General features: G+C 41.0%; 1 protein-coding gene and 1 pseudogene across 3 annotated transcripts in view; both read right to left on the minus strand.

Annotated features, from left to right (window-relative positions):
* NFIA (nuclear factor I A) overlaps positions 1–23,420 on the minus strand; it is a 387,507-nt gene that overhangs the window by 61,419 nt on the left and 302,668 nt on the right. For all 3 annotated transcript variants that reach the window (XM_017541600.2, XM_017541602.1, XM_017541598.2), the window contains exon 7: positions 18,288–18,416. In XM_017541600.2, the coding sequence (XP_017397089.1) occupies positions 18,288–18,416 (129 nt within the window). The remainder of the gene's footprint in view (positions 1–18,287; positions 18,417–23,420) is intronic.
* LOC119473159 lies at positions 8,595–8,815 on the minus strand (annotated as a pseudogene).

The raw sequence follows: 23,420 nt of genomic DNA on the forward strand, positions 1-23,420 counted from the left end.
GGACCCAGATATGTCAAATTGAGAGAAATATATAACATTACATGATGGCTTGCAAAACACCAGTGTTTTTATATTACTGCTACAAGACAAAGTAACTTTATGCCACAGTAAGTTTGTAAGATGGTTAATAGATTCAATGCCATTTGAATTGAAGGGATCTTCTAAGAGATCAAATTCCAATGTGTTTTGGAAAAACAGAAGGAAAAGGAAAGGCCCGTACAAAAAAAAGAAAGGCCAAATTCTTTAAAAAATTTTATCTAGATCAATTTTTGCTACTTCAAGACCTCTGTTGTAGGCCCTGGCTAGACCAGGAGTTGGCAAACATTTTCTGTAAAGACCAGATACCAAGTAGTTTAGACTTTGCAGGCTGTACAGTCTCTGTTGCAACTGCTCAACTCTGCTGCTACAGTGCAGAAGCAGTCATAGACATTACATAAACAAATGGGTGTGGCTGTGTTCCAATAAAACTTTATTTTCAAATACAGACAAAGGTCTGTTTGACCAAGCCATAGTTTTTCAGTGGTGTGGACCCACACAATTCTTGTTCATTCTCCAAACACCTCCGTGATCTGTGAGTCAGACACCTGACAATCACTGCTACTTCCACCTAACCACGCCATGTTCTTGAACAGCCTTTCTGTTGAAGCCCCGGCTTTCTGAAGCTTTCCAAAGCAATCTGGTTGCCTGTGATATCTCATTAACTCTCCATGGTAGCCTTTTGATTATCTGTCTTCACCATTACTTAACATGACTTGGTCTGTTCTGGTTGACCACATCCATGTACGTGTGTGTGTGTGTGTGTGTGTGTGTGTGTGTGTAATTCTAAGTTAAACATATGACTTGGAAAAGCAGTGCAATGTAATTTTAAATTCTAAGCTCTGTCACTTACGAGCTATGCTTCAGGTTGCTGAGCTTCTCTATAACTCAGTTTTGCCATCTATATAATGGAGCTAATAGTACCTCACAGAGATGTTGTGAAGATTAAATCAGACAATATATATAAAGCACATGGCACAGTTTCTGACCACACAATTAAGTGATCAATAAATAGCTTCCTTTATTGGTATGACACTACTATCACAGACAAGAATGGGGATAGGCAGTGAATAAACTGAAATTCGCTCCTGTGTGCTAGGACCTGTTCTGACTGCGGAATACAGGAAGGAAAGGAGTGGTGGAACAAGAGGTCCTTATTGCTCACTTGTCTCTTGGACAAAAAAGTAAATAACTACGGATAAAATCATATGTACTATCAGTATGGATACAACATGAGGGCCTTGAAAATAATTCTACCAACAACAAAATGAAAAGCAAAAGCAGCAATAGCAGTAGCAACAATCTTGACCTAATAATCATAGATACCATAGATAGCTAAGTAAACACAACATTTCTTTAATACCTATAAAGAGTCTTTGCTAACCAAATATACTGTGAATCCCTGCCTTTAAAGTTCAGACTGTAAGACTTAACCCAGCAGCTTCGAACTATGGAGCCAACTCCCTCTACATGCAATTTTTCACTTAGACCTGCAGTCCTTGAGTGTCCATACTGAGCGCCCTCTTCACCATGTAGACCCCTGCCAACCAGGCATTTTTTTTTTTTTTTTTTTTTTTTGAGATAGAGTCTCACTCTGTCACATAGGATGGAGTGCAGTCATGCTATCTCGGCTCACCACAAACTGCCTTCTGGGTTCAAGTGATTCTCTTGCCTCAGCCTCCTGAGTAGCTGGGACTACAGATGACCGCCATCACATCCGGCTAATTTTTCTATTTTTTTTTAATAGAGACAGGATTTCACCATGTTGCCCAGGGAGGTCTTGAACTCCTGAGCTCAGGAAATCCACCTATCTTGGCCTCCCAAAGTGCTAGGATTACAAGCATGAGACACTACGCCTGGCCCCAGGCATACTTCTGACCTCACCATATTCTGAGCATGGCCTCCCAAAACATGGCAACAGTGGAAATCTCTATCATTTCCCTTGAAAGCCTCACCATGTTAGTTATTTGGAGTTTGCTTATCAGAAATCTAATACATATTGACTACTAGAAAAACTTCTTAGCAGGGCGTGATAGCTCACACCTATAATCCCAGCTACTCAGAAGGCTGAGATGGGAGAATCAGTTGAGCCCAGGAGTTTGAGACCACCATGGGCAATACAGTGAGATCTTATCTCTACAAAAAAGAAAATTTAAATGTAGCCAGGTGTGGTGGCTGGGATTACAGTAAACCTATAATCCCAGCTACTTGGAGGCTGAGGTGGGAGGACTGCTTAAGCCCAGGAGTTTGAAGCTGCAGTGAGCCATGATCACACCACTGCACTCTAACCTGGGTGACAGAGCAAGACCCTGTCTCTAAAATAATAATAACAATAATAAGAACAAATGCTTTTCAGAAGATCTAGGGTATTTTTCAGGAATATTTTCAGATTAAAGGGATTTGGTTTTCACTTAGTTGCTGTTGCTACCTGGCATATTATAAATGTAGGTGGCTTCTAAATACTCTCTGAAGCTCATCTAGTTTAAGCTCTAGTGAATGTATAGAATTCAGTCCCTGGGATTACATTTACAAATAGTACAACTGATCCATAAAAATAAAATTGAAATCTAAAAATCTGAAATAAGAAAGGCTTTTAAAAGAAATTATTTTTAAAATGTTTATGGGATATTAAGTTATAGGGTATACCTGGACTCAGTCTTTAAGATACTTTGGCTTTGGGGAGACTGTAATATTCAGAGTTTAAAAAGCTCTGAGTGTGCTACTTTAAGCTCTGTGAAACAGAGCCCCCAGCCTTTGTCCTGCCAGGGCCTCTTTGAATCGAAATTGACCATGTTCATGCACTAATTGCCTAAGCTTCCATGATGGCTGATGTGAAATGTGTTCAAACACCACGCAACAGCTGTGATTATTGGAAATATTTAAAGTGATGGTTTAATAGGCAAAGTTGACAAGAATCCAGTTCCAGGAAGGGAACTTGAACATTTACGTAACATGTAAGCGATACTACTGTGAGACTAAATGAAGAATGAAAAACAAATCAAAACAATTATTTGAGGAAAAAAATGAACCATCATAGATTGGATGATTCCAAAGATTAACAGAAAAAGGGAGGGAATCTTCCAATGACCTGTTAGAAGTGAAATGGAATTACAAACTGGAGTCCTGTGAAAGAGGACTTCAAAAACAAGATCCGTGCAGATGTTTCTTGGACATGACCGATGCTAGATCTATGGTGTTGCAAGTCTTTCCCTGTATTAAAAAAATGCAGAAAAATAAGCAAACAAGCAAAATCTCATAACGAACATAAAGCCATGGGTTGTTGTGCAGCATATCTCTCCACCAAACTGTCGGATTTATACTGAAATTGAAGCCTCTATTTCTGTGCAACATGATTACTAAGGCATAGGCTACTTTGTTTTTTTTTTTTCTCTCTCTCTCTCTTTTGAGACAGGGTCTTGCTCTCTCACCCAGGCTGGAGTGCAGTGAGGCAATCTAGGCTCACTGCAACCTCCGCTTCCTGGACTCAAGCAATCCTCCCACCTCAACCTCCAAGTGGATGAGACTACAAATATGTGCCACCACACCCAGCTAATTTTTGTATTTTTAGTAGAGATGGGGTTTCACTGTTGCCCAGGCTGGTTGCAAACTCCCAGACTCAAGTGATCTGCCTGCCTTGGCCTTTCAATGTGTTGGGATTACAGGTGTGGGCCACCTCTCCAAGCCAATGACTACTTTCAAGGCATCCTCTTGAACTTGAAGCATCTTCCTGAATTCACCCCACAGGACTTGAGGATTTATCCTACTGAGGGTAGATTTCACACAAGGAATGGAATAAGCAACAGAACAATCAGTCTCGTGATTAAAGTCAGAGGACCAAGTTTTCATTCTAGCTTGGGTATTGACTAGCAAGGTACCAGCCTCCTATATTCCTTAGTTTCCTTTACTACAAAATGAGCTTGACTATTCTGGCTTTAAAATCATTTACTCCCTGTGCTAATCTGGATAAAGTTATTAACATTTCCAAACCTACATTTTCTTATCTTTAAATAACAACAGCAATTGGCCAGGCATGGTGGCTCATGCCTGTAATCCCAGCACTTTGGGAGGCTGAGGCAAGGTGGATCACAAGGTCAGGAGTTTGAGATCAGCCTGGCTAACATGGTGAAATCCCGTCTCTACTAAAAATACAAAAAATTAGCCAGGCGTGGTGGTGCGTGACTGTAGTCCCCGATACTCGGGAGGCTGAGGCAGGAGAATTGCTTGAACCTGGAAGGCAGAGGTTGCAGAGATCCAAGATTGCCCCATTGCATGCCATCCTGGGCAACAAGAACGAGATTCCATATCAGAAAAAAAAAAAAAATAGTAACAGCAGCAATTAACAAGGCTTTTCTAAGGATTAGAATTAATGGATGCAGGTGCCTCATTCATAGTAGGATCATTCATTCAGCAAGTGTATTGAGAATCTACTATGTGCCAAACAGTATGCTAGACTCTTGGTTATTTAATACTCTTAGGATTGGTTTTAGAATAAATTAGGATACATGAAAAGTAATCTGGATTATACAATGCAATGAAGCAACACCAGGTAACTGAGAATCAAGAGCTGAACTATTTTCAAGTTACCCTGGGGGTCTGTGGCATGAACAAATAGGCCTGGGTTTTACTTGTGCTCTGCAAATGCTAGCTGCAGGAACGAGCCACAGCTAGTGAGTAAGCTGAGCCCACTGGCCAGCACTCAGGCCAGCTCTGCTATTAGCTCCTATGGCGGGTAGCTGTTATTTTTGCCAGCCCAGCAGTCCTTCACCCCTTCTTCTGGAAACAGAGCTCTAATGTTTCTTTGGGGAACTATCTATCCCTCAGCCTCAGTCTATGTGGTTAGGGTGGACTTAACCTTAGCTGTTGGCTCCATGGGTGGGCAGGCAAGCCAGGTCACACCGATGAGGCATTCCATTGCCTTTTAAACTAAGGGTTGTGTTAAAAGTGAACAAATGACCCAAACCGGGATAATCAGAATCATAAGCATCTAGGAGAGTAGGTCCTTCCCTAAATCCATTGTTAAAAAGTTGCTCTTTTTCTCTTGGGGTTATTAAATTGGTGGACATTAAGCCTGGAACTGCTCACACTGTCTGTGCCACGGTCTGAGGATATTTAGCCTAAATAAAGCTAAATATCACAAGAATAAAGCTCACACAGAGGACAGCAGACCTGGGTGGGACTGAGGGTTGGGGGAGGGAGAAAAGGAGGGTGAAGGGGAGGTAGAGTGGCAGGGGGAGGGAGAAGAAGAGGGGGGACGCTTTCTGAAGGTAGCATCTGAAAACCTGACTCCATCTCTACCTTAAGCTACATAACCCTAGACTTTTCAGTTATATAAACTAATCCATTATTTTCTTTTGGGGAAGTGGAGGAGTGGCAAACCAATTTGGTTGGGTTTCTTTCATTTGTAAGAATCCTTCACTTGAGTATGTGTTAACATATCTACTGTTCATTACCTAGTATGCGACAATTCAACAACTCTTATTATGATACTCAGAAATTTGGAGATTCAGAAAGATCTAGGCATATCCCTCAGGGATACCAAAGTTTTAAAAATTCATATTGCATACCAAAAAAAGGACCCACACATCCTGACATAAGTACATTCAAATCTCTGCAAATATTTCAAATAGCTTGGTACAGTATTCCTCAGTCTTCTTTAATTCCCTGCATATTCATCTCATCACAGGTGTAATCATTGTCTAATACCTGTCTGTTCTGCTAGATTGGAAGGGAAGGACTGGCTGATCTAACTTGCTCATTAGGCCCAGCACAGTGCTTGGCAGATAATGAGTGCTCAATAATTACTTGCCAAATTGACTCTTACAAACAAGATTCTTGTAAAAAACAAAGGTGCTTATCCCTTTAGGAAGCACCATGCCTGAATGAAGGCAGGTCATAGCAAAGCCTATACATGGCTAAGGGGCTACCCCTCATGCGAGAGGGGCTGCCTGCTCCACTGGAAAGGTTCCCCGTGCTTCCAAGTGTGCAAGAGCGATGGGATGGGGAAACTGGGCTTGCTCTTGTCCCGGAGACCACATCTCCTCTTCCAGGCAAGTGTGGCTTCAGACCACATCTCCTCTTCCAGGCAAGTGTGGCTTCTCCCCGAGAGGGGGAGCACATTCTTCCTTCCAGACCAACATGAGCAGGTAGAAAGAGAGAACTGGGGATGGGGAGTGAGGAATGAAAGAATCATCGCAAGAGAACTACAGACAAAGAAAGCAAATAGCAACAAGGGGGTGGGAGAATCTGGGAAAAATGAACAGCTAGGTATTGGATGCTCCCTGTTTACTGAGCTCTTTCCATGTGTCAGCGCACTTCCCCTCCCAGAAAGCCTTTCCAACTTGGGACAGGTGGGAAAACAAAGGCCAGCAGAGAATGAGTGACTTGCAGAAGCTGCCACAGACCCCAAGTGGCTGTCCAGGATCTCAATTCTATCCTGGCTGACTCCAAAGCCCACACTCTTTTCATTGCCCTCTGCTGCTCCCGTTTATTTTTCACAGGTCAAATGGTTTATTTCAGATTTTTTTTTTTTTGCTCATAGCCCCCCTTATTATTGTAATAGAAGCTGGCAATTCTGATGATCCTCAGATGTGTTTTGCGCATAAGAAATTTTTTCAGGGGGAAAAAGGAACTACCATTCAGTATGAAGAAATGGCAAATGTAAATTTACTGTAAAAATATGAAGTTTAAAAAACATTCCATACGTGTGGGTGGTTAAACATGCTAGTTTCAGTAACACGAAGGATGCAGCCTGGAATGGGTGACTCTCAGTGATACTGCAAGCACATTAATAGGGCCATACATTCCCATTTCGAGTATCAGCACTCACGCCTCCTTTCCCACATGGATGATAAGCTGATACTACATAAACATTGTTCAAGCTACAGTCCCATGCTATTGTAATTCACTTAACTTTAACATGATTTATGATTCTGTCAATAGGGGAGGTTGAAAACCCTGCACTGAAGCTTAAATGTGAGCTTCATATTTAACACAGTAATTGTGTGTGTGTGCGTGTGTGTATGCAAGAGAGAGAGAGGTAGAAGAAGCCATTCCACATAAAGAAGAGATACAAGTCCTATCTTGAATTTTTTATTCTATGGTGAAAAAAGGAAAATAAATGAGTCTAAACATGGAATCCACATTAGATTAAGCTGAACCAGAAAGAAAGAACTGCTTGAGACTTATCTGATTATGTGAGGTACAGCCCAAGTGCATGACACCAGGAAGTCTTAACAATGAGAGGGTTTCTAAGAAACCTTGCTCAGAACCACCACCTTCATTATGTTCAGATACGTGGGTCTACGCCTGTGTGTGCCTGTGCGCACACATGCACCAGTGGGACACACAGGCCTGCATGTGATTGAGAGGGACAGAGAGAATGGGGCAAAGGAATTCCAAGGGAAAGCAGCTTCCTTTGTGAAGATGAGTTTAAATCCAGGTCCCCCGGGTTAATCACCCTATGCTCTTTAGCACTCACCCTGGAGGCCCTTTTCCTCTTTAAGAGATTAAGGAGCCAAGTGGTCTTACTGCCCTAACCTGTCCTCCCAGGGACAGCATATTAACATGATTCCACTACGGAAGAGCCCTCTTTAGAAGTTTGCTGCAGGGATGACAAATTAACCCAGCAGGGTGTCCCACACATCTATCACGGTACAAATTATTAGCGTAATAGAGCTTTTAGTTATGCATTTATCTAGTAATTATTGAACATTACACAAACCCAAGCTGAGCAGCCATGGCCCTTTATGAGGGTGGCTCAGTGGGTGGCCTTACAGTTAATTTAGGAGAGTTCTCCACTAGGCAGTTCACTTGCAGACAAATTAGCTAAACAGCCTTCTCCTTTAAATATTTTCCATGTCACAGTGAAACCCTTTACAATACAGTAAAGGTACAGTTTTAATTACACGCTTCCTGACTTCTGTTTAGTTGTAGTTTTAAAACATTCGTGGGCACTCTTTTTTCCTTTGGCTGGGCAGTAATAGCTGGTTGTAAGTATCTGGCTAATGAATTTAATAATTTCCTGAACTAGGACTTAAAGGACCTTTGCAAAAAAAAAAAAATGCTGCTTTTTCTCTTTAGTGTCCAGCAACTTCAAATCCCATCCACAATGCTGCCCATGAGGGCAGGCGCTGGCACTGGGGCTAACCATGAACGAGGTTCACAGACCCTCTTGCTTCTCTGATCCATGCTCCTCAAAGGTGGTACTTGTTAGGTCTATGAGGGCTGCATTTGAAAATCAATTCTGGCAATTCTTCTTGGAGAAAGGCAACATAATGTTTTCTCAAGTGACATACTCCAGTAATAAATAAACACTGCGCATCTGTTGGCAGATTATTTCAGCGCCTTGTTAGCAACAGGTACCTAATTGCTTCTCATTTTCCTGAGATGATTCAATTGCACTAAACTAGGAGAGACAAATTAGATTCAGTGGATCACCAGCATGTTCTACAACTAAGTTAAAAGCTTTCCTAAGAGGCAAAGTAGTTTGCGGATATGATAGGAGAAAGATGAACAAACCTAGCGCTTGGGGGCCTAGGTCAGGGGAGGGGTGCCACAATTACAGTAGTGGTGAAGCACCAGGGAACGTTCCTTCTGGAGGGACCTCAGTTTGGAGAGAAAAATTTATGATGCCACAGCAAATATTCTACAAATAGGGAACCATATCATTTTGAGCTCATTTCTCTTAATGTCTATCAAGGTGAAGCTCTTAAAAGCAAACATATAAACTGATAAGAACAGATAACTACACATGATCTTAGCCAAAAGACTGAGAAGTGATTGGATCACAAGGTCAGGAGATTGAGACCATCCTGGCTAACACAGTGAAACCCCGTCTCTACCAAAAACACAAAAAAATTAGCTGGGTGTGGTGGTGGGCACCTGCAGTCCCAGCTACTCAGGAGGCTGAGGCAGGAAATTGCTTGAACCCGGAAGGCGGAGGTTAGTAGCAGTGTCCCTGTCAGAAAATGGAATCACATTTTAATTATCACATAATCAATTTGTGAACAGTCTGGGAAGGGCTTGTGGGCATGGTGGTCTCATTTAATTTACTATGAAGTATTAATATTTTCTAGGAAAGATGGATAACTGACACTTTCGACAATGTTTATTTGCAAGAATGAACTACCTCGGTCTGGCGCAGTGGCTCACGCCTGTAATCCCAGCCCATTGGGAGGCTGAGGTGGGCAGATCGCCTGAGGTCAGGAGGTCGAGACCAGCCTGGTTGACATGGTGATAAAGCTGTCTCTACTAAAAATACAAAAAAAGTTAGCCAGATGTGGTGGTGGGTGCCTGTAATCCCAGCTACTCAGGAGGCTGAGGCATGGAAATCACTTTAACCCGGGAGGCAGAGGTTGCAGTGAGCCGAGATCGTGCCACCGCACTCCAGCCTGGGCGACAGAGTGAGACTCTATCTCAAAAACAAAAAACCCAACATATATTAGGCTGGGGGCATGGTGGCTCACCCCTGCCACAATCAAGGCAATTTTACTTCTAAACTCCGTGTGTGTGTGTGTGTGTGTGCGCGCGCGCATGCGCGCGCGTTGTGTGTGTGTGTGTTCTGATTCATTAAGAAGTGGGGTTTAACCTTGTGTTGGCATTTCGTATGTCTTAACTCCTCAGTACTTAGTTATCTAAGGGTATGACTTATTTGCTGTTGTAATCCCAGCACTTTGGAAGGCTGAGGCAGAAGGATTGCTTGACCCTATGAGTTTGAGATCAGCTTAGGTAACATAGTGAGACCCTGTCTCTATAAAAACATTTTTAAAAATTAGCTGGGCATAGTGGCATGTGCCTGTAGTCCCAGCTACTCAGAATGCAGAGGCAGGAGGATTCCTTGAGCCGAGGAGTTCGAGGCTTCAGTGAGCCGTAATTGTATCACAACACTCCAGCCTGTGTGTCAGAGAGAGACCCTGTCTCCAAACAATCAAATATATACTGAGCACTTAAACATGCTACGCCTCTCTCTACATGCTGCTGAATACATGCACTTGAATATTATATTACCATACAGTGGAGAAGAAAAGAACTCCCTATTATTCTCAAACCTTCTCTGTTTGCCTTCAATCAAATCCATGCATTCATTCATTTATTAGACAAATGTTTATTGAGTGCTTTCCTTATGCCAGGCACAAGGCGGAGGGATTCAGAGATAAATGATAAAGATGTGGTCCTTGCCCTAATGGGTCCTGCCATCTAGTGATAACTGTCACCCTCCTATTTTACCTCTCCTTCCCTGCTCCTCTATTATTGTCTACATGTAGTATGAATCCACACTACTCTAACCTTTCTTGGTGACCTCAACTTCCTGAAAGGTGATCTTAATTCTCATAATTCTCTGCGGTATATTTTTCTTGGCCAAACTGGGAGATACTGTTAACTTCAGACCCTCAGATGTTTCATCACTGAGAGCAAGATCCCTGTTTGGGCCAGGAGGATCATGGACTTAGAGAGGTTTATAGAGCATATAAACTTCTGACTACCTCTCCAAACAGAAACTGGAATGATTCTTTGAAAGCTGCACAATAAATCTTTGGTTTATATGGCGATTGCTTTAGTATATCTTAGGCGTATTTTCAGAATCAAGGCAATTTTACTTCTAAACTCCCTTTGTGTATTTTTTTTTTTTTTTTGACTCATAAAGAAGTGGGAGTTTAACCTCAGGTTTGCATTTTGTGTGTCTGAATTCTTTGGTACTTAGTTATCTAAGAGCATGATTTATTTGCTGTTGTTTTGTTTTGAGTGCCTACAATGCGAAGGCAAACTGTTTAAGACTAGGGGTTAGGTCTTCTGCTTGTCTGGACTTGTGCAGTGCCAAATGCCACCATAGTTGTCCATAAAGATATCCTTCCCCTGGCTTCCTACCGCAGCCTGTGCTTCCAGCACAGTAATGCAACTGCTGGTTTCCTTGCAGGAGGCAAGCACTCTAAGGACAGAATCCATGCTTCTCTTGTTCACTCTACTGTTAGAGCACCTTGTACACTGTAAGTGCTTGATAAGTATTTGTGGAAAAAAAATAACGGGTCCCCAGATAGTAATGAGTATCTGCAAACTAATACAATATTGAAAAAAGCCAAACTGACTTCAAAAAGTATCTCGCAAGTGGCGTGCACCTAAGAGAAACCCTGAATTTACCAGTAGCAAGGACTCATGGGCTAATAAAAAAGGCTAAGTGATTTGTTTATGGCTGCTATTAAAAAAAAAAAAAAAACTCAGTGTGATGGCACAGGTTACGTTATGATTATCAAAAGATCTAAATGGATATGTTATGACTTTGACTCATAAAAAATGTGAAAACAGACTAATTGTTTAAATAAATGCAGTTAATGTCTCCCAGTGGGGGAGAGAAAGGTAGAAACTACTAATAAGGTAGAAAAGGCACTGAACTGGAGACTTGATTTCTGGTCTTGGTTCCGGCTAGCTCAGATTTCTCATCTGTAAAAATAATAGGGAATATGTTGCTAACTGTTAACCAGCATATTTATCCCCTATTTATCCACTGATAAAAACTTAATTTTAAAGAGAGTGGCCATGTGCTCAGCTAAACATTTAGTTTCCAGCCTCCCTTGCAGCTACAGGCAATCATGGACCATAGTCTGATCATGCTGCAGAAGATCCTGTGAAGAAGTGGCAGGACAAGCTGATGGGTCCTTCTCGCCCTCGCCTTTTCCTTTCTTTCTGTGTGGCATGCAGATGTAAGGCAGGAGAGCAGTGCCCATGCTGTGACCTCATATGAACAACCCACTGAAACATGGCTAGGAGAAGAAATCTCAATCCAGGATGACACTGCAAGTGCCACCCTGACAGCCTTGAATCACATACTTGCTTTTTTTTTTTTGAGACAGGGTCTTTCTCTGTTGCCCAGGCTGCAGTGCCATGGTGCCATCATAGCTCACTGCAGCCTCAAATTCCTGGGTTCAAGCAATCCTCCCAGCTCAGCCTCCCGAGAAGCTATGACGACAGGTGTCTAACACTATACTCTGCTAATCTGTAAAATTTTGTGTAGAGATAGGATCTTGCTGTGTTGCCCAGGCTGGCTTCAAATCCCTGGCCTCAAGTGCTTCCTGCCTCAGCCTCCCAAAGTGTTGGGATTACAGGTGTGAGTCACCACACCTAGCCACATACTTGTTTTCATATGAGAAAAACATGACTCCTTATTTTCTTAGGCCATTATTCAGTCAGATATTCTGTTACTTTCAGCCAAAAAGCTTCTTCACGGATGCAGGAACACGTTAGAGCAAAAGATTCCAGACCATAACTCTTTCAATTACTTTCAATTGTGCCTCTCAATGTGGATCGTGGAGGCTGCTTCCCTTCTGAAATCTCTAAAGCACAGAATTGCTTTACTAAGTGCAGAGCATTTAAATAAAGTATCATTCATTATCTTCTTAATCTTGAAAACAGCAAAGACTTTAGGCAGAAAGAAGTTTCAAGATCTAAACTTTCAAGAAACTTTAAAATGTAACTGATGATTACTCCAAAGAATTCCCTAAGAAGTTAGACCCTTCAGACATCAACCAGGCAAACTTACAATTCTTGAAAAGGCAAAGAGACCAATAAATTTTTTTTTTTTTTTTTTTTTGAGATAGAGTGTTATTCTGTTGCCCAGGGTGGAGTGTAGTGAAACATCTTGGCTCACTGCAACCTCCACCTCTTGGATTCAAGTGATTCTCCTGCCTCAGCCTCCTGAGTGGCTGGAATTACAGGCACCTGCCACCACGCCCAGCTAATGTTTTTGTATTTTTAGTAGAGATGAGGTTTCACCATGTTGGTCAGGCTGGTCTTGAACTCTTGACCTCGTGATCTGCCCACTTTGGCCTCCCAAAGGGCTGGGATTACAGGCGTGAGCCTCCGCACCTGGCCAAGATTTCTTTTTTCAATTATCATGAATGAGACAAACAGTCATGAGTAAATACTTTACTACGGTTATAATTTTAAGCAGTGGTAAAAGAAAGACTTGAAAGCCCAATCTTTCAGCTTAAAGTGCACAGTAATTATACTAATGTATAACGATGTACAAATGCCTCTACTGAAATTTAATATCTTCCCCCTACCCATAGGCTATTCCAAAATAACCTCTTTACCTAATTCTAACCACACAGAGAAACAGGTAGCAAAGTATTATCCCCATGGTACAGACAGCCAAACTGAGGCCACAAGGTTAAGTGATTTATCAAAGCCACAAAGAAAGCCAATATCAGAGTGGAGATTCATTTTAAGAAACCACATATCTCTACCTTTACTGTAAATAGGGAAGTGGTTAGAACAACATAAAGAAAGTCCATAGCTCTTAATAAGAAAAGTTTACCTAGACAATCTTGCACAGGTCTTGTTTGGATGCAAGGCCATGGTTTTTCCACGACTTGGAATTTCTTACAAGGAGGTACGGCATGAACTATCATACATTTATCACCCTTGGCTCTTCTGAAGAAATGAAAACTCATCAGGGTCAGGGAGGGGATAAATGTCTTTTGGATGCATTTGTATGCAGTTTGACTACTGTTACTCATTCAACCAATATTTGAGCATAAAACACACTGTGTGAGGCACAACAAAGAGAGTGGAATGTCTAAGTTAGAGATCCTTCCCTTTGGAGGTTCTCCTCTAGGAGGGTGGCGAGACAGGAGAGTAACTAACAAGGCCAGGTGAAGTTGGTGGAGTCAATGCTTAGGCATGAAAGGCAGCAGGAACTTGAGTGTGAGATGATGATGAGCTGGGTGGAAGACAGAAGGTTTCCCTTTGAAAGCAGTGCTTGAGCTGATCTGGGGGATGCGGGCAGAATGTTGCTGGGTGAAGGCAGTAGGGACAGCATGATACTTTCAAAGCCTGGATGAAAAAGGATTATTTAACCTGCATGCATACTGTACTTCCAGGCACTGTGCAAATGACTACACATACACGATTTCCTTTGCTCCTTACATAATACAATTCTTTTGAGTTAGAGATGATGATCTCCAACTTAGAGATGGGAAGCCGTTGGTTCAGAGAGAAAAGCAATGTGCCAAGTAGTGGACAGAGATTCAAACACCAGCCCATCTGACCCCTTGAGTTTCTGTGTGAACCACTGCCACGGGCTCAGCGTCTGTGACCCTCTAGGATCCATCTTGAAATCCTAACCCCCAATGTGATGGAAATAGGTAGCAGGGCCTTAGGGAGGCGATTAGTTCACAAGGTAGGGCCCTCATGAATAGGATTAGTGCTTTTATGAAAGAGACCCAAGAGAGCGCTCCTGCCCCTTCTGCCATGAGGACACAGCAAGAAGACACCATCTATGAACCAGGAAGCAGACCCTCACCAGACACAGAAGCTGCCAGTGTCTTGATCTTGGACTTCCGGACTCTAGAACTGTGAGCAATACATTTTTGTTGTTTATAGGCCACCCAGTCTATGGTGTTCTGTTCTGGCAGTCAAAACAGACAAAGACATCTGCTGTGCTAGGCTACCTCCCTCCAAGGCCCTGTGCTTCTACCTTGCTTTGCAATCTTAAGAGAGGGGTTTTCTTTGTATAAGGTGGCCATGAAATTTCCAAAAGTAGCTTCTGTCTGCAGTCAAAAGTAAGGCCCTTGTGTTTTTAGTGAGGTGATCTTGATTTGCTGTACCTCTGTAAAAGCTCATCTCCATTCTGAGCATGGATGCGTGCTGGATGGTTACTGCTTACTAACCGGTGCTAGTCCAGAAGAGGCATTCCCGTGGGAAATGCCAGAGAAGGCAGCAGAAGCCTCATGACCTCGTGCTGGCCAGAAAGCGGTAAATGGCCTCCTCATCTCTGCCCCATGCCCTGGGCACCTGATAAAGGACATGCTCTTTTCTTCAAGGCCTTTTTAAAGTTTGATTCTCTGGATTCTCTAATAATTTATTATTTTGAGTTGTGGCAACTTTGCACAATGAAAGGAGTGTCACAGGTTGAAATCTCCTTTATGTGTACATGTGACATCAATTCCACACCGACTCCCACAGTTATGCTTCCTCAATTTTGGCCTCATTTTCCTAAAACACCAAATCTTACTCCCAAAGGTGATATCATTCCAAGAACCAGTTCAGAGAAAAATGAAGGGAATACCGTATCCATAGCAAATACACCTTAAATAATGAGAGCTGGAATTCTAAATCTTAAGAAATATCTTAACCAGAAAAATGTCTAACACTAGCCTGTCTCAACTCTTGTGATTGTTACCATAAAGAGGCAGCTAAAGTTGAATCTCAACTACTCCCCTTCTCTTCACCAGACCACTAAGCCAGGTGGGGCGGAGTAAGAACAGCTACCTGAGTAGACTTTCCTGAAAGGAGAGCCAAGGATGCTGGGAGCCATCTTGAATTCTGGTAAAAACAATGAATCTTTGGTATTCCATAATTCTTACACTAGGCATTTTTCTCTTTTCCTCAAATGTAATTTTATGGATGAATATGAATAGATCCCAACTCATTATGCTGTGACTTAAGGAGGTCTGCCCTGGTTCAACCCAGCGTGGGTCATTTTAGCAAATGTGCTTAGTCACCTAGCATGAAGAAGCTCTCAACCTGTACTCCTAGGGAAGTGCTCGTGATGATAATTTCTAGAACTACAGTTTTAAGGCAAGACACATATTAGATACTCTTCATATTTACTGACTAAATGATAATATATACAGATTACATTATGCTCTTCAAGGAATCTTCACAAATACTGTTTTATTGTTGTTTCTGTAAAAGAATACAAGATTGGGAAGAAAGGGTCATTCACTAGTAGTATTGAATGAAAGTGTCATTCATTAGTGGTACTGAACACAGTACAACCCATTGTATTGATGAGGACATTAAAAAACCCAGAAGGTGAGTAGGAAGGAAAAGAGGCAGCCTACCCAGCTCTCCTGATGGCTGGCATACTGTTCTTCTCAGTTCTTACTAACTTGCCACACCGCAAATCTTTCCTTTGCTTGGGATGGCCCTCCATTTATCTAAGCATCTTTTAAGATTTGACTTCAATGTTATTTATACTTTGAAGTCTCTTTCTCTTTTTTTTTTTTTTCCACACAGTGTCGTGCTCTGTTGCCCAGGCTAGAATGCAGTGGTGCCATCTTGGCTCACTGCAGTCTCCGCCTCCCAGGTTCAAAGAAGTCTCCTGCCTCAGCCTTGTGAAGGTCGCTGGGATTTTCAGGCATGTGCCACCATACCCAGCTAATTTTTTTTTTTTTCTATTTTTAGTAGAGACGGGGTTTCACCATGTTGGCCAGGCTGGTCTCCAACTCCTGACCTCAAGTGATCTGTCTGTCTCGGCCTCCCAAAGTGCTGGGATTGGAGGTGTGAGCCACTACACCCAGCCTGATGTTGCTTTATTTGATACAAGGTGATAAGTTATAGCACATTCCACATTGTTTTTTTTTTTTTTTCTTTGAAACATCGTCTGCTGTTTCACACAGGCTGAAGTGCAGTGGCTCATGGAACCTCTGCCTCCTGGACTCAAGTAACCCTCCCACCACAACCTCCTGAGTAGCTGGGACAACAGGTACTTGCCACCATGCCTGAATAATTTTTGTCTTTTTTCTAGATAGAGTCTTGCCATGTGGCCCAGGCTGGTGTTGAATTCCTGAGCTCAACTGATCTGCTTGCTTTAGCCTCAGAAAGTGCTAGGATTACAGGTGTGAGCTATAGCGCCCGGCCCATCATCTTTTACTTGCTTATTTCCTTGTGGCTCTCTTCTGCAGTAGATCACACTCTCTGTGAGGTCAGGAACCACCGGTCCCAGTGTCTATACAGGCACTCAGCAAATCCTTGTGTAAAGAGTGCATGAACCTCCATGGTCCCCCCAACACTGAGTGCCAGCAGAAACTTTTAACATTCAGTTAGCATGTAGAATATGTTAACCTCACCACAGAACGATGAGAAACAACACATGCCTCCTCTCCTTGAGGCCATAAATATTCTGACTAAAAGGGCTTCACAGCTCTTATCCTCCAGTACAGTTTATATGCTCAATGAATGTTAACTATGAGAATAATGCCTTAATACTATTGAATAAGCCTCATTCTGGAACCTTATCATCTAATTCTGATTCAGGTTTTCAAACTATATATAGATAGTAAGTCACTCTGATTATACCACACATACACAAAAATGAAATAATAAGGGATCTTGAGAAAGTTCTACCAATGATCACAAAATGTTTAAAGATGAAGCAAGTAAGTTTCATAATTACAAAGGAGTTGCTTCCCGCGGTAGCCAAAATGCTTACTTGCTTCAATGCGATTTCTATGTGAGCCCTGGACAGCCCTCTCACCCGCCATATTTCCCTGAGATGCACACAGAGCATATTCCTAAAGGGATTCAGATTTGTGGGACTAACACTGAGATTAATGCAAGAAATATCAGTTTCCCCAGGCGTATGTCAAAGCAGACAAGAGATCGTAACTTTCTAGGATGTTTTACGATACCAGCTGGTGGATCATAGACCTACCAAAAAGAAAATCTGATAAAGGAAGGCAAACGTGGTTACAATTATTCATACTCCTACTGTGGGAGTTTCATAAACAAAATAATAATATTTTTATCTTGCAATAAGATCAAGTTAAGTGATTTGCTGACATTCTCTTGAGGTTTAAGCCTTGTCTTTAATGTGAAATACAAATCATATTTCTTGTGGACACATTTTAATAATAAACTTAAAAGCATATGAGACAAAAATAATGAAAACACTGCAATGAAAACCAGACAAACTATCTACCACTTCAAAAGGAGTGAATGAAGACTGCTCGTCAACACCCTGATGCAAACAACCTCAACACAAAATGCCACATATTGAAATCGTGTTTTATGGAAAGAGAATCAGCAGGGATGAGAGAATGAAAAAAAGCTACTACTTGAAAACAGGTAATTGACCACATGGAAATATACACTCACTCTCTCTCACTCTCTCTCTCTTTCTCTCTCTCTCTCTCTCTCTCTCTCTCTCTCTCACACACACACACACACACACACACACACACACACACACACCTTGTAGAACAGATCTGATTTTGGTTCAATTTAATTCACTTCTCATCTCTCTGCAAAAATCTCACTGGCAAACAAACAGGTTTGGTCCCTTTTTGCCTTAGGAAAGGACAACACATTTGATTCCAAATGGCTTTGGTTTCTAAAATTCCAAGGCTGCCTCTAAGAATAAGAAACTGGAACATTCACTGCCTCAGGAGCATTGAGGGGGAGTCCTCATTGTCTCTCATTTTGCTACTTGGGTCCAAAGGCCACGACAAAAGCACAACCAAGGTGGAGCAGCTCACCTCTAGGTCCTGTAATGACAGGTCGGTGATGCTGTGTGAACGCCGTTCCCAGGGAGGAGGTCTGCGAAGGGGAGGGGCTGCTGAAACCAGACTTCTCCGACTTCTTCAGTGTGGTTGGAGATGGCATTCCTGGGAAGAAGGATCAACTGGTAAATTACACTTTAATTCATGCAACAATGGTTTGTGCAACCTAAAAGATAACATTGAAAGAATTAAAAACAAACCAAAAAAGGAATCCACCTCTGAAGGCAAAAGATGCTTTAACTGCTTTGCATTATTTGTCACAGGGACAAGGAGGTGACAGAATAGTCCCCTGATAAGTCGGTCTGTTTTTGATTTCATTTTAGTCTACTTAATCACAGTCCCTTTTGGGTTTATTGATCTTCTCTAATAATGCAGGGTTCAACTTCTCCAGTGTTTCCTAAAAGTTGTTGTTTGTGCCTGTGACCCCGGGGACCCCCAAGAAGGAGACCATCTGTGCTCATGAAGACTTCACATGCAATCATTTCATCTTGCTGGTTACCTTGCTTTGACACCAAATTACTTTCTTCATATTTTAAATAATCTAGTTGTTTTAACATAAGAATACCCTCAACAATGGCAACTTCGTTGTTCATTCAGTGAATAGAAAAAAAGAAAAGTAAAAAAATGTTAAATGCCCTACAACTGGGGACTGGTTAAATAAGTATGGTAAAACCAGTGTAAACAGTACAAGAGTAATGGTGTGGCAAAGCATTTCTAATATCATGTTAATTGAAAAGGGCAATTACAAAATAGGATGTTATGACGCCATCTAAAAGGTATTTCTATGCACAGAGAAAGAACTGGAAGGCAACATGCATAAACTATAACAGTAGTTTTCTCTCTGTGTTGAATTTGGGTTTTTATTGCCTTCATTTTGCTTACTTGTCTTTTCTATGATGAACATATACTGCTTTCATGTTAATACAATAAAAGCTTGTTTTTAAAAATAGTATTTTTACTATTGTGTCTAAGATTTTCGCAGCAGTTCCAGCATAGAAAATGCTTTGGGAAGAAAATAATGGAGGAACAGTGTCTTGTAATTACTGGATTTGTAATGTTCTCAGCAACCACGCTGACATACCCAACTGGAGGCATCCTATCAGTTTGGTAGGGTGCCAATTAAAACAACAAAAATTTGGATATAAAAATAAAAGAAGTGACTCCTGTCTCTACATCAGGAGACAAATTTGGGCTCTCTTAAGGTTGTAACACAAAACTGGTCTACACTGATGTTAGAAGAACCAAAATCCATTTTACTTATACATGTTTACATGTGCTGTGTTCTGCCCATGACCAGGGAACTATTTGGGTGAACCGGAAAAGTAAGAAATAAAAATCATAATGATATTAACACGTAATGGTTACTGAGTACCATGCACTGTGCCAAGCACTTTATAGGTATAAATCTGTCCAGAAATTTAGTTAGTTTGGCCTGTATCTAAATATGTCCTTGTTATTTCTGATCACAGATTTCCTTAATGCAATTCTACAACAAGACCTTTGAGAGTGACTCAGATTTGATAAGGACAGAGTCCTTGTCTGCTTTGTTCTCCTGTATGTCCAAGACATTCAAGGGTCTGAAACACCCAAATGGTCTGAAAAGATATTTAAAGTACTTGTGCAGGTCTCAGCTTTATCTGTAGCTTACATTTAGATGCTTAAACACAGCAGAGCTTAGAGTTTTGACACCAATAAAGAAACAAATTGCAAACTGGTAAACACTTTTGCATAGTCAGACGTAACTACAATATGGAGTGGTATGTGATTTCATACTAATTTGATAAATTTGAATCAGATGCTTTCTAGATCAATATCCATGTGATTTGAATTAAAACTGAAGTCACTAAGTCAAGTGACTTATTGTGTTAGTTATATTTGTTGCTTGCTGAATCAGTAACCAGCCACACCATACCGAGCTTCTAATGTGGGATGCACTGAGGTTTTGGGTGAACATTCACTGCAAGTAACCTCACCTAAGTTATCATCATATAATTACACTAAGGAGGGGATTTCAAATAAAAAAATTAAAGAAATAAAAAGCTACCAAAATGTAAACAAATCTCCCAACTCATTTAAATCTTTCTCTGTAGACCAATTTATAGGCTGCCGACCATTCCGCTGATCTAAATTTAGTCAAATGCCTGAACTATGTGTCATAAAGCAGAAGCAGAACAGATAATAAAACAAAAAATCAAAACTTTAAAGATGGTAGATTTTTTTTCCCCCAGACAACGGAATCACTGATGAAATCCAGGATCTTAACTAATCTTATTGATGATAATAAATGGTTGGACTCAAGAAAAAGTTATGATTTCTTTGAAAAATTCATGTTTTCTAATCTATGCCATTCTAAATATTGCAGAAATGATGACATGATTGAAGTCCACTATTTATGCTTCTAAAAGGAATTGTAAGTAAAATTTGGTCAATAACATGTATCAAGAATGACCAAGTTAGTAAATGAGTTCAAAAACAGCAAAATTTAAATCTTCTTTGCAAGGGTTAAAGAGGAAAGAAATACTGTTGGCATGCAGCAACAACCAGCCAAACTATGTATAATCTTCTAAATTTATCACAGTCAAGTAATATGAACCCTAAGGCTGTCATGGATCTCAAAATTACTTTGTGTTTTCAATTTTTAAAGACTCGTATTGAGCACATTCCCTTATAATATACTTTAATATTTTCTCCACATGCATAATGTATGTTTGGGTTAATTTGCTTTGTATACTTAATTGACCAGATGAAATTCCAAAATGCTAGTAAACTGCTCTATGTTAAAAGCTAGAGAACATTAATCTTGGCTTTTATTTTTGAAATCAAATTTGGTTCTGTACATTACTTTAAAAATAAACTCCTTTTTAAAATCTCTTTTGCCAATTATTTATGCACAACTGTTACAAAATTACTGTACAGATTAATGACTGATTGGCTTTCTTTTAATGAATTAAAACTTTAATTTCAATGTATTTTCTAGCAGTACCAGATTTTTTAAAAAAAGATTACGGATGAAGGAATCCTACCCCTTTTCTGGAGCAAATGAAATGTCACTTCAAAGTTGAATACAGAAAAATAAAGCATTTTGTAGAATGAGAAGCAGAAATATAGCATAATGTTTTGTTTCAGTGGGACATTTCATCCTTTTGATTGGTATAAAGAACCTAATGATAGTAGGCAGAATTGGAGATACATTTCAAGAAGGCCTTTGGCTTGTCACTGGTTTTCTGAACATCCAGAATTTTTGAATTTTAAATTTCCCTCTATTCCAAATTTCCCTCTAGTCTGCCATTTTTCTAGGCTATGTGAGTCATTCCAAATTGTATTCAGTAGACAAGGGCAAACATATATGAGATTCTAGTCATGTAGTGGCTTTCATCTTTGGAGACACTTGTAAGAGTAAAGTTCAACAAGGACACCTCGGAAATACAGGCCAAATGCAGTATCCACAAAGATTCCTTCAAATTCATCATTAGTATCTGTGGTAGTCAGGCTGGGCTGGTGGCTCATGCCTATAATCCCAGCACTGTGGGAGGCTGAGGCAGGAGGATCGCTTCAGGCCAGGAGTTCGAGAGTGGCCTGGGCAATATAGTGAGACTTTGTCTCCACAAAAAAATTATTTTTTCAAAATCAGCTGAGTGTGGTGACATATGCCTACAGTCCCAGCTACTCAGGAGGCTGAGGTAGGAGGATCGTGTGAACCCAGGAGTTTGTGAGCTATATAACACCATTGCACTCCAGCCTGGGCAACAGAGAGAGACTTTATCTCAAGAAAAAAACTGTCATATTCAGAATTCTATAATGGCTTCCTAGTTCCCAGCCTTGTTTAATGATGCCTTATATAATCCCCTCCCCTGCATGTGCGAGGTACTTGTGAATATGATAAATGAAGATTCTTGTGAATAGGTTATATTATACCACAAAAGTGATCATATTGATTAGGTTATGTTATATTGGAAAAGACTTTGGCAGATATAATTAAGGTCCCCAATCAGGTGAGTTTGAGTTAAGTCAAAAAAAAATCGATTATCCTTGGTAGGCCTGCCCTAATCAGGTGAGCCCTGTAGAAAAGGAACTAGAAGTCTGAGAGAGATTCTTCTTCAGGCTTTGAAGAAGTCAGCTGCCATATTGTGAAAGGGCCTGTGACCATCACACGGCAAGGAACTGCAGGGGTCTCCAGGAGCTGAGCAGGACCCCTCGCTGACAGTTAGCTTTCAGAAAGTAGGAACCTTAGTCCTAAATCCACAAGCAACTGAAATCTGCCAACAATCATGAGAGCTTGTAACAGGCCCTTGAGCTCCAGAAGGAATGGAGTCTGAAGAACATTTTCACTGCAGCCTTGTATGACCCAAGCAGAGGATCCAGTTCAGCTGGCCCAGGCTCCTGACCCATGGAAACTGTGAAATAATGTTAATAATTCTGTGTTGTTTCAAGTTGCTAACTCTGTGAAAATCCATTCTGCAGCAACGGAAAACACACATGATATTCAAATATAAGACTACTGCAATGCTAGCCATGTGTGCATTAAAGATGTTTATTGTACAGTAATTACTCTCTGCAATTCTGAACTTTTCCCTTACTTTTACCTAATCCATCCTAGGTTGTGAAGTCTTCCACTAGCCTACACTCACCCAGACAAAATGGTAAGATGTATTCTTAGAAAATGAGCTAGAGAGTGGTAATTTCCAAGGACATAAACACTTCTGAAAATGTCTATTTCCCCCCATTCTTTCAAGAAACATCAATAACAAAATCGGATTGAGAGATGTGAAAAAAAAAACCAAAACAAATTCTGGGGATCTCCTCTAAGAGATGAAGGTTTGTTGTAGGCAATTTTTCTTTTTTTTCCTTTCTTTTTTGAGACAGAATTTTGCTCTTGTCGCCCAGGCTGGAGTGCAATGGCGTGATCTCGGCTCACTGCAACCTCTGCCTCCTGGGTTGAAGTGATTCGCCTGCCTCAGCCTCCCATATTACCTGGGATTACAGGTGCCCGCCACTACACCCAGCTAATTTTTTTTTTTTTTTTTTGTATTTTTAGTGGAGATGGGGTTTCACCATGTTGGCCAGGCTTGTCTGGAACTCCTGACCTCAGGTGATCCACCTGTGTCAGCC

This window comes from Cebus imitator, unplaced genomic scaffold (assembly GCF_001604975.1).
Source record: "Cebus imitator isolate Cc_AM_T3 unplaced genomic scaffold, Cebus_imitator-1.0 Scaffold135, whole genome shotgun sequence".
In the NCBI taxonomy this organism is placed as follows: domain Eukaryota; kingdom Metazoa; phylum Chordata; class Mammalia; order Primates; family Cebidae; genus Cebus; species Cebus imitator.